This window comes from Acartia tonsa, chromosome 10 (genome assembly GCF_053477335.1).
Source record: "Acartia tonsa isolate MP-2025a chromosome 10, ASM5347733v1, whole genome shotgun sequence".
Taxonomy (NCBI): domain Eukaryota; kingdom Metazoa; phylum Arthropoda; class Copepoda; order Calanoida; family Acartiidae; genus Acartia; species Acartia tonsa.
Window position 1 is genome coordinate 22,753,174 of NC_137269.1, and position 12,371 is coordinate 22,765,544.

The 12,371-nt window shown below is 42.9% G+C and overlaps 1 protein-coding gene across 2 annotated transcripts in view; it reads left to right on the forward strand.

Annotated features, from left to right (window-relative positions):
• Positions 1-633: 633 nt before the first annotated feature.
• LOC145329651 (band 7 protein AGAP004871-like) overlaps positions 634-12,371 on the forward strand; it is a 28,129-nt gene continuing 16,391 nt past the window's right edge. The window contains exons 1-5 of one of the 2 annotated variants that reach the window (XM_080173993.1): positions 634-713; positions 1,319-1,374; positions 1,708-1,811; positions 4,726-4,791; positions 5,302-5,391. In XM_080173993.1, coding sequence (XP_080030119.1) covers positions 637-713; positions 1,319-1,374; positions 1,708-1,811; positions 4,726-4,791; positions 5,302-5,391 — 393 coding nt within the window. In that variant the 5' untranslated portion in view covers positions 634-636. Of the gene's footprint in view, positions 714-1,077; positions 1,114-1,318; positions 1,375-1,707; positions 1,812-4,725; positions 4,792-5,301; positions 5,392-12,371 lie in introns of those variants that run through there. The other variant, XM_080173994.1, reaches the window with a different exon arrangement.

The following is a 12,371-nucleotide window of genomic DNA, read 5'->3' on the forward strand; positions in this document are numbered from 1 at the left end:
AACAGCGGTTGCTGAGCCCTAAAATGATAACTAAAATTTTAGCTATTTTAAAAATATTGAATTATTGGCTTGCTTTTGTCCCTGGTGGCTATTTAATCAAATAGAAACGGTTTATTTTATTTAGAAACCCAGCGCTTTAGCTCTTCATCCGTTTTAGATGTATACCAGAACAAAGAGACAGTTAAACGAAAAAGAAATTTGTTTATTTAATGTATTAAAATAATTATACTGGCACTTCGCTCCTTAAAATCTATCAAACACTTTGCAAAAGTCAAACTGACTTAAACAAGGGTCAAAATTAAATCTTAATATATTCCCTTAATAAACCCCTTGCTAGGTTTATTTTAAAGAACACCTAGAAGAGGCGTGGTAGCCTCGTAATTACCTATTGATGACGGGACACTACGGTAATCTGAATTGTGTATCTCTCAACCAAATCTTTCTTAACGAAGTGACCTTCAAATAACTTACTCTTTAATTGCACAATCTTTATCCGAAATGAATTCATAACATGCAGTGTATTAAGTTGCGTCAGTTTTTGGCAAAAGCATTCCCCCTCTTCGTTAGTCAATAATACCACATTTATCATTATTATCAGGACATTTTTATAAATTGCCTTAACCTTATAGAGTTAGTATGCAACAATTTCAACAAGATGTTTCAGCTGCGTCACTAGAGGTCATCAGTGTTGATAGTACTACAGATATTGTCAGGTATACTTACTAGAGGTCATCATTGTTGATAGTACTACAGATATTGTCAGGTATACTTACTAGAGGTCATCAGTGTTGATAGTACTACATACATTGTCAGGTATACTTACTAGAGGTCATCATTGTTGATAGTACTACAGATATTGTCAGGTGTACTTACTAGAGGTCATCAGTGTTGATAGTACTACAGATATTGTCAGGTATACTTACTAGAGGTCATCAGTGTTGATAGTACTACAGATATTGTCAGGTATACTTACTAGAGGTCATCATTGTTGATAGTACTACAGATATTGTCAGGTATAATTACTAGAGGTCATCAGTGTTGATAGTACTACAGATATTATCAGGTATACTTACTAGAGGTCATCAGTGTTGATAGTACTACAGATATTGTCAGGTATACTTACTAGAGGTCATCAGTGTTGATAGTACTACAGATATTCTGTATTAATACTTGTGATCAAAAGCTTTAGGTATTCCTAAAGAGACAAACCTCAAAAAACATATACTTAATTAGCCAATATCGAATATTTGTATACTTAGCTGAGCCTGTTATTAAAGCCAAAGTATTACTCATTACATTAATTTCTCTTGTTGTTTAGACACTCTGGTAGACAAAAATTGAATGGCTATCCTGGCAATTCCAGAGTATATCCAGGTGATATATTATACAAAGCAACTTTGTAGATATAGGCCAATCACTTGAGAAACTAATGCAAATAATGTTTGAATAAAGTGACTTAAATAAGTACATCCAGATTTACAGTATATATAAATTCTCCTCTACATTTTTAAATATTAAATTTTTATTGAACATTAATTTGATCCTAAAATTTATGACTGGTCATAAAATAATAAAAAAATAGAAATATCTTGTCTTTGATGTAAAAAAAATTATTATTATTAGTAAAAGTATTTAAATGTCCATAAATAAAAAACAAATCCAAAACAAAAGGTTGACTTTTTCTAATTTAGAAAATGAATAATTTAGATGAAATGGTTCCTGATGCTGGTTGTTGTTCCGACTTGCTAGTCCTGTTCTCATATATCCTATTTGTTGTCACTCTACCTGTATCTCTATTCTTTTGTGTCCAGGTATAGTTGATATATATTAGAGGCACCACTGTTGTCACTCTACCCGTATCTCTATTCTTTTGTGTACAGGTATAGTTGATATATATTAGAGGTACCACTGTTGTCACTCTACCGGTATCTCTATTCTTTTGTGTACAGGTATAGTTGATATATATTAGAGGCACCACTGTTGTCACTCTACCCGTATCTCTATTCTTTTGTGTCCAGGTATAGTTGATATATATATTAGAGGCACTACTGTTGTCACTCTACAAGTATCTCTATTCTTTTGTGTCCAGGTATAGTTTATATATTAGAGGCACAACTGTTGTCACTCTACCAGTATCTCTATTTTTTTGTGTCCAGGTATAGTTATATATATCAGAACCACCACTGTTGTCACACTACCAGTATCTCTATCTTTTTGTGTCCAGGTAAAGTTGATATATATTAGAGGCACTACTGTTGTCACTCTACAAGTATCTCTATTTTTTGTGTCCAGGTATAATTTTTAAAAATTTTCTCCATATCTTCAGTGTATAGGTATAGTCCGATTTTCCATATTTTGTAAGTTAAGGATATACAAAATAAATTTTCTGTCGTTTTAAGAAAACAACCATGGCGGCCAGACTGCCTTTTATCAGGTTTTTGGCTATTTTTATATTTTTTACATATTTCCCCATATCTTTGTTTTTTTTATCCAATTTTCATACTTTGTTGGGATATCAGTATCAAAATAATTTTTCAGATTGTTATGAGCATCTTTAATGTAATTTACTTTGACTATCGTCATCATACAAAATAAAAAAAGGTTTCATGTTTATTTTATCCAATAAATCTATTCTTGATTCTAATATATACACTTTAAATCTACTTGTACGTATTCCCATCTACGATATTTGGGCTTCGCTACTTATGGATGTTGTCATCCTTGTTCATATTTTCATCATATCTTCGGTGTTTTTATTCCGATATTCAAACTTTTTTTAGATAACCATGCATAACGTAAAAAGGCTTTTTCCTAATTCCTACAATCGTGTTTGTGCCTTTTATTTAAAGGAAAAATAATGTTTATGATATGTCGTCTTAATTGTAAATTTAGTTTTTGATGTTACATGAAATGTAATTAGATTTACTTGTATAAAATGGATATAGAATATACGAGGAAAAATTGTCGTCAATTTATTAACATGGAACTCATTTATAAGTTCAGAAGGAGGGGAGGGGATGGAGTAAAGTGGAGGATGTGGGGTATCATTACTTTAGCCCGCAGTGAGTTTCACTTTATTACAGAACACGAAAATCTGGTGTAACATCCAAGTAATAATATATCTATTTGTATAAATTATCTCTCATATTAGTACAATTTGGTCTGTCAGTTGGGAATGCTTTTGAGTAATCACATACATTTTATGCAAAAATTTTCTCTTTACCCTCTGCACAATATTATCTTCTAGTACTATTTATGCATGTCTTTGAAAGGGATTATTTGACTATGAAATATCTAATTGTTGGCAGGGATCTTAATGGTCGTTTAATTGAAATACATCCTTACTGGTTATAAACAAAATTATGTCTTCTGTAGATTAATATATTGGTTAGAAAGTTTGGACACTACATAGTAGCTTGAAACAAACCAATTAAACTTCAATAAAAGTGTTCAAAGTTTTTGAGCCAACGAATAAGACAACATGGTTGCAATCCTACTTTCGATACCAATTTATTTTATTGTTAAATGTACGTAAAATATTCAAAAGAAGGGTGACATCAGTAAATCCCCTAAAAATAGCCTAAAAGGCTATGCTATAAGGATAGAGTGAAATTAATTATTTATCGCATCGTATTATATTTAGATAACTTTCTGCGGATATTAATATAAAAAAATAAAGATTAAAACCAGATTTATCGGCCGAGGGGCTATATTTAGATGCGATACATGATATTTCAGTATGGATTAGAACCGGTTCTAATCCAACAGATATTAATTGGTTTTGTAGCGATACCTTGTTTTGGTTACCTCAAAAAATCTAGGAAATTTTTTTTGATAAAATGACATGAATATTCCAGAAAAGAAAATATCAACATGGTGAATAATGGATTAATTCTGAGAAAATGTTGTTTAAATGTTTATCGACATTTCATGCAGTCAGCAAGCCATTTGACATTTTCATTTTTACGTGGATTTTTATACAGGGATAGAGGATAGGACAATGGAAATAAAATAATGAAACCACTACTTGTGTAGGTCTTGTTGAGCACAGAAACACTCCCCCCATTTTATCGTGTTGATTTGCTTATTTCTTTAGGTCAGATTAGATTAGTTCAAATTTGGTACTGGTTTAGGATCCCACAGCAGGGGCTAGGCATAAGGAAAAAAATTTGAGAAAAAGAACATTGATTTTTATTAAAGATTTAACATTGATACATTATACAATCCAATTATTTATCATTATTAATTATTATACATCTACATGTAATATTTAAGCTATTTATGATAACAGCATCCATAAGACCAAAGCTCTGAAATCAGACTTGTACAATGTCAGACCCTAATTAGCAAAATAAAAATGCATATGTCTAAACAAAATTGTATATAAATTAGTGGAACACAGGGCACTGTTTTAGTACATCCCATCTTATTTTTCTAAAATTATGCATTGTTCTCGCAACCCTATTAGTATATAATTTGCATAAATCCGCACGGTTGTTATGAATTTTAAATACTATACTTCTCACACAGTCTATTCATAAATTAAAAAATGCAAATATGAATATTTTTTATCTTTACTTTTGTATTTAAACTTTGATTTTTTTATATTTAAAATTAGAAAATATAAGTTATGTTTCTATCAATAGTTATTAACACGACGCAACCTTCTCGACAACAACAAGACAAGTTAAACATACAACTTTTATTGTCAATTTTCATATTTAGATTGTCCAAGAATATGAGAGAGCTGTCATACTTCGTTTAGGAAGAATCCTAAAGGGAGAGGCGAAGGTAACCATTACTTTTTTTCCCCCAAGAGGTGGTGTGTAACCCCTTCCCCACTGTATGTCTTATAAAAAAAATGATTTTTTTGAAGAAAGTTTTTTCCCTAGGGGGGTAAGGGAGGTTGACGTGTCGTAGCTCCCGTTTGGGGTGTAAACTAAATACCAACTCCCCCAAACAGCCTTAAACCTTTTCTGAAACTTTACCTAACTTCCCAGAAAATGGTGAAAAGAACAGTTAAATCTTTAGAAATGACCAATAATTGCACATCTACTCAATTCGTACCATACTACCTGCAGCACCCTAACCCTGCTGGACTACGTACTCAGTGCCCAATAAATCTTACCCTAGCCTGACCTGAAGTCAAATACAAACAAACAAAAACTAACCCCTCTTTTTTCAATTTATTTTATATAGAGGGGGGGGGGGTTCTGAACACAACAAGACATTTTAAGGGAAAGTGTCAAATGAGCCTACAGACAACAAACCAATGGTATGACCTAATTCTTTTATGTCCAGGGTCCAGGAATGATGTTAGTACTACCATGTACAGATATTATCAAGAAGGTGGACCTTAGAACTGTTTCATTTGACGTACCACCACAAGAGGTATGTACAATTATTTGACGTACCACCACAAGAGGTATGTACAATTATTTGACGTACCACCACAAGAGGTATGTACAATTATTTGGTATAATGGATATATTAATAAATGGATGTTACACCAGATTTAAATGTTCTCTAATAAAGTAAAACTCACAGCGTGCTAAAATAATGATACTCCTCATCTCCTCTCCTCCTACTGGATGAACGGACTGACCATAAAAAAGTTCCATGTTAGCAACCTAAATTTATGACAATTATAAAATAATATCCACGTATGTCGTATATGCTATATAAATTTTTGATATAAATATCTATTCATTTAGTTATATGATAAATGTTCATATGTGGTATCCGCCTAGGGTAAATGGCAGACACCAGAGTTCGAATAAAGACTACGGCAGTGTGAACAGACGTGGACACCTTACTATAGAGAAGCTACGCTTCTCTAGCATTCACTAGACAAGAATCAACATCTATTTCAGTTGTCACTTTATTGAAGGTTTAAAGGATACTAAAGCTATATACAACAAACAATAACTACATGGATAGGAATAAATGATCATAACATAAAAGCATTATAATACATATACAATAGTCAGTTTGGGCAATCATGATTCCCCATCCCTGGAAAGGGTGGGGGGAATTAAGAATACAGTTAACCATAATATAAATACATATGGATTAGGAATAAAGATAGTTAACGATAAATCATACAGTAAAACATAGATAATTGCAATGGTTAGGTAGATGGCTATCCCTGTCTGGGGCAGGCAGGATAGCCCATGGAGCAGCACAATAGGTAGATAAGCATAGAGGGGTTGAGTGGTAGGTCTGGGTACTAAAGAGGGAAGGTTTGATGATTACTTGTGACAACAACAGTCTGTGTGGGGGTGATTCTATCAGGTGAGGGCAGGTTTAGATCCTTTATCCTCAGGGTTGAGGTGGTGCTGATAACTTGGTGGTTGAAGGGGAAGGTTCCGGTGCTTAAGATGGGAGAGGGAGGGGTAACACCCCTCCCTCCATTTGCAGGACAACTGAGAGATGAAATCAGTACCGTTATCTGACATATTTTCAGGTGGCTTTATAATTGTAGAATAACAGGATTTAGCTAGGTGCGTAGCATCACTATAATGTCTTGGTTTCTGCATGGTCCAGAGCTGCCGCATACCACAACTCTCCCCTCGGAAGGCTGGAGGGGTTGTCTGCACCGCCAGACTTCCGACAGTGGTTGCGGCCTTCAGTTTGTTGTCCTTGTGGAATGGGTCCGCCAGGATACCAGTTGCTGGACGGTGGTGGACTCCAGCCCTCCCCAGGTCTAACGGAATCGGCTATGTCTGCTGGAGTAGCTGGTCCTGTTGGATATTCTGGCCGTTGGATGTGTACCTCTGAGGCCACCCTGGCAACCTCCAGGGGTGGCACAGCACATGAGGGGGCTTGGACCAACAGCCGCCTGGTATACACCTCTTCAGGTTTCTCCACTGGGCTGGTGGTCTCCATCGTGTTGGTCACCTTGCTGCTGGCAGGCTGGCTACTGGATGCAGGCGCAGTTTCTTCGCCCTCGGGGCTGGTCAGGTTCATTCGGCTTCCAGGGTCTCTGTCAACGCGGGCAGGTGGTGGTTGCCATACTGTAGGAGCGTTGCCTCCTTCAGGCTCATTCTGGACATTGGCAGGGTGGTGCATGGCAGTCCGACCTGCGGGGTAGGGAAAGGTAACAGTCCATCCTTTATGCCGGAGGCTGTCTTGGATCTGCAAGGGTGGCTCCGCTCTAGTTGGCTGGGAGACAGGCCCATCCACGGACACTGCTGCTGGTGGACTGGAGGCACAAGGCTCCGGATTTCCTCCCCTAGCCTGAAGGGGTCCAGGCACATTGCCTCCATCTTGGGTAGACATAATTGTTGGGGATCCTCTACTTCTATGGTTAGGCTCGGCACTTGGCGCATCTAGTTGTGTTACTCCCCAGGCAGCGGTCAAAGCTTCTTCAGTTTGGCTGGTAATGGCTGATACCCTGGCTCCTGGGGCAGATGCAGGGGGCGCAGGCAAGTTTGGCCCAGCCCAAACTTCCTGGTACACCAGTGCAATACAATTACCCTGGCTTGGTTGAGGGAGGTAGACAGCTGGATGCAGTTGAGGGTGAGGGACAGCTGGACTCTCCCTGCTGGCTGGGGGCTCTGGCTGGCTGGGGGTGACGGGTGTCACCCCTTCCTCTGGGGCTGCGGGCTCATTCCGGGGTCCAGGTATCTCGGTGGCGGCGACGGTTGTCGCCCCAGGCACCAGTGTGGGGGCGCTGGATAGCACCCCCCAGTCTTCACAGGGGTCCAGGTCTCTCGGTGGCGGCGACGGTTGTCGCCCCAGGCACCAGTGTGGGGCGCTGGATAGCACCCCCCAGTCTTCACAGGTGGCGGCAACGGTTGTCGCCCCAGACATCAGCTTGGTGGTGCAGGGAAGCACCTCTCGTTCCTTCCAGGTGGCGACGCCGGTTGGCGTCCCATACATCGACTCAGACTCGCTGGCTAGCGCCTCTTGCCTCTCCCACTCGGCGGCCGCCAGGGCCTCCCCGTACACCGTCCCGGTGGCGCTGGGTAGCGCCCCTCGGCTCTTGCTGGGGGTGACAGGGGTTACGGACACCGGTCCCCTGTGGTTGCGGCTGAGGTCCAGGCCAACCCGGTTGGGTTCAGCCGCTCCTCCCAGCACGTTGATCCTGGCCACCATGGTCCCAATCTGAGACACAGACTCCTGGGTAGCCGCGGCCCCAGCGGCGGCAGCTAGTTGGGGTGACGGCTGGGCATCTCCCTCCAGGTGGACCTGGGTGGCAGACTGGTTGCATGCAGGTTGTTGGGCGGCCTGGTGTTTCTTCATTGCCCGGTCCCAACCGGTTCTACACTTGGCGGCTGTGTGGCCGTTGAAGCGGCAGCGCCCCTTCGTCCAGCTGGGTCCCATCAAGCCGGCTTCCCCAGGGTGTATCAACCTGCCAGGTCTCTCCTCCTCCAGTTGGGGCACCAGCTGACAAACAGGGTCTCCCCTACTAGGGGTCAGGCGGTGCTGGGCTGCTTGTGGTGGCTCCTTGGTTACATTCAGCCTCCTCCCCATACACACAGGTTCCTTCCATCCAACGGCGGCTCTCCTCCCCTGGGTGGCGAGGCCAGCCTCGGCCTTAGCTTCTGCAGGTGCTTCTCCACATGAGGGGTCCTGCCTCTGGGTATGCCAGGTGGTTGGTAGCAAAGGCCGTTGATGGTGCCAGTCAGAAAGGGGGCTATGATCTCTGGGGGGTACCTGTGGCCAGTGTGTGGACAGGTACCCACAGGTGGACCAGCAAGGCCCAGAAGATGCCATACTGATGGTAGCCTGAACTGTATTCCGGACTGTCAGCAGACTGTTGGTAGCCACCTGAGTTGGGCCAGAGTTGCCAGCTGGTATGGCGTCCCTGCCAGGCTCCGTCAGCTGCTGTCGGGGAGCCCCTGCGGTGGTTCTGGTTTTGGCAAGGGGTGGCCTTCTTATTGACTTCCCTAGTTGGAGCTCTGCATCCTGGTGGGCCTCCATCTTCAGCAGCATGGGGGAACTTGGCTGGGACATGTGCAGTGGTTCAACAGAGTAGCGGCATCTGGTCTTGGAGTGTGGGGGAACAGCCTCACTGCTGCTGGTCAACCCTGCTCCCTCCGTGCTGGGTAAAGTCTTCCTCTGCAGCAGGTCACCAGTCCCCATCCTTAGGCCGGTCCCCAGTCGTTCCATGCCTGGGGGCTCCCAGGGAGGCTTGGGTGGCGGCTCCCCCACCCCCAGGTACGCGTCGGGCATCTGGGTGAAGAGCCTATTCCCCTGGGACAGCTCCCCATCCTCCAGATTGGTGAGGCCAGTGCCAGGGAGGACCTTTCCACCCCAGAAACAGGTGGTACTGGCCCTAGGGCTGGGCCCCTTTGAAGTCTCAGTTCTGGTAGTAGTGTCCATCTTGGGGCTGGCCACTAAGTCTCTGGAGCTTGTCACCTTCTCATTAGGCTCAGTTGCATCGTTCAACACCCCCAGGAGGACACCTACAGGTTCAGCAATCCCCAGTCCAGTATTGCTATTTCTCGTGCGTTGAGCACCAACTGAACAGGAGCGGTGCAGCGGACATTCAGTCACCCTTCCAGACAAGGGCATCTCAGGGACCAGGGGTCTGTGACCTGGCATGTGTTTGATGTTCACTGTACTCAACACAGTAGGCCAGAGTAATAACAGAAGCAGTATCGTGTATGAAGAAGCAGAGAGTGGTGGGGTACAGATGTTGGTGGTTCTGGTCCAAATGAAGACTTCTGTCCACCACAGTGTCAGCAGCAGGCCTAGGCACACAGTTAATGCCCAATCATGAATGTCTTCTATTTCCGCACGTCGGGCTAGGGGCTGCCAAGTTCTTATCTTGTAGATGTAGGAGCAGAGTAGAGTAGCCGCGCCGCAAGGAGGTTCGAGCCGGCTCACCCCTAATATAAATACTATAGCTGTGTAATTAGGGTGGTAGTCCACGTAGCCGTAGGCTCGGTCCTCCTGGCTCAAGAGTTTCTGTGGCTGGCGCGTCCCCATGATAAGTAGCAGGGGGTTGGTCTGTTGGTGCCAGCGTCTTGTTTAACTGTTGAGCCTGAGTTGTTCTCCTTTCCAGTATAGCTCTTGATTTCTGTGATAACCAGCGGATCTTAGCTTAAAGGTAAAAGGAATATGTTAGGTATCCACAGATGTCTCTAGGAGCGTATCCGCTGGTAGATATATGGATAGGTAGGCTAACTATATATATATATATTTGTTTCACTAACCACTCAGTTTTGAAGTAGAGTTGGCAGGGCTAGGAAGATGTTGAGGGTCTGAGCGGGTTTAAGGAACTGGTTTAATTTTCCTTATCACACTGTAGATAGGGAGGGAGGAACTTGCAAGTTTTTCTCCTAAAAAAATATCTCTGTTGTATGCTATAGAGTGGCCCCTCTCCTGTGTGTGGGTGTGTGTGTGTGAAATCTCCTTTCCGTGCAGCGCGCTTACGCACCGTCAATCCGCGCACGCAGGTAAAACGCGCACTTATCCCTCAACTTGCTCTCTCGTTGGTCCGCTCTGTCCGTTGAATTTTATGATATTCCGCACTCCGTTGCGCTACCCGTAAATAGCGCTCTGTGATCCCGGTCACTAGCTCCACACCATGGGCGGACTTAGTCAAGTGTGGGTATGAGGGGGGAAGCGCGTGAGGGGACGGGGTAAATCCGTCCGTTCCCCCTGTGAGGAAGGGGGGAATGCCGTGGGTTTGAGGCAACTGTGTAATGAGGTAATGTTGCCCTCTCTCCTTAATCCTAGGTTTATTTTTATATCACCTTGATTGTGTTCTCTTCAATGGAGAGTGAGCCCCTCCCTTTCCTCTGAAATAAGGGGTGTATTGTTGTTGTGCTGTAGGCTTGAGGTAATTAGATGGTGTGTCAGGGCATTTGTTATATTACATCTAGCTTCTATTTTTGTCCTTATCACAATTACATAACAGATTTGTTTACCAACCCTGTTCTATTTTTAGTTGTTATCACAATACACAGTAAATCCAAGCCTGTTCTATTTTTAGTTTTATCACAACACAACAAATTGTTTGCCAATCTTTGCTCATAAATCTATTGTTTAACCATCACACCAGGGTGGTAATCCCTGCAAATGTGATATAATATCTGTTTTTCTAGATGGGTGGCTGCGTTGTAGCCTCTCAGGATACTTGGAGTTGACGTAGTTTTCTCTGCTTTGGTGCACTACACTCGTATGTTGGCTCGCAGCTCGCAGCTATGTGGCGTGTTTCAGCCTATCGGCGGCAGGGAATGTCCCGTCCTGCTAGCGCCGCTTGCAGCTATGTGGCGTGTTTCAGCCTATCGGCGGCAGGGAATGTCCCGTCCTGCTAGCGCCGCTTATCCAAATCCAGCTGATGGCGGCAGGGAATGTCCCGTCCTGCTAGCGCCACTGGTTCGGATCCTGCTATCTCTTGCAGTAAAATTGGCCTATTTTCAGCCGTTTACACTTATTTGGCTTGTTTCAGCCGGTCCGCAGGCCTGTTTCAGCCTTTTGAGCGCTCAATTCTCCGTTAGATGTCGGCGCTTCTCGCGGTTCTTCGTCAAGTTTCACTTCCACAACTGCCGGATGCAGAGTTAGACTTGCTGTCCAGGGTGGGTAATTCAGGTTGCTTGTGTCAGTTTTGCCAGTTTCACTGCTGGGAGTACCTTAGCCTCAGCTGCGCGTCTGCTCTACACTTGTGGTTCGCCGTAATCTCACACAGCTGTCACCAAAAGTTGTGGTATCCGCCTAGGGTAAATGGCAGACACCAGAGTTCGAATAAAGACTACGGCAGTGTGAACAGACGTGGACACCTTACTATAGAGAAGCTACGCTTCTCTAGCATTCACTAGACAAGAATCAACATCTATTTCAGTTGTCACTTTATTGAAGGTTTAAAGGATACTAAAGCTATATACAACAAACAATAACTACATGGATAGGAATAAATGATCATAACATAAAAGCATTATAATACATATACAATAGTCAGTTTGGGCAATCATGATTCCCCATCCCTGGAAAGGGTGGGGGGAATTAAGAATACAGTTAACCATAATATAAATACATATGGATTAGGAATAAAGATAGTTAACGATAAATCATACAGTAAAACATAGATAATTGCAATGGTTAGGTAGATGGCTATCCCTGTCTGGGGCAGGCAGGATAGCCCATGGAGCAGCACAATAGGTAGATAAGCATAGAGGGGTTGAGTGGTAGGTCTGGGTACTAAAGAGGGAAGGTTTGATGATTACTTGTGACAACAACAGTCTGTGTGGGGGTGATTCTATCAGGTGAGGGCAGGTTTAGATCCTTTATCCTCAGGGTTGAGGTGGTGCTGATAACTTGGTGGTTGAAGGGGAAGGTTCCGGTGCTTAAGATGGGAGAGGGAGGGGTAACACCCCTCCCTCCATTTGCAGGACAACTGAGAGATGAAATCAGTACCG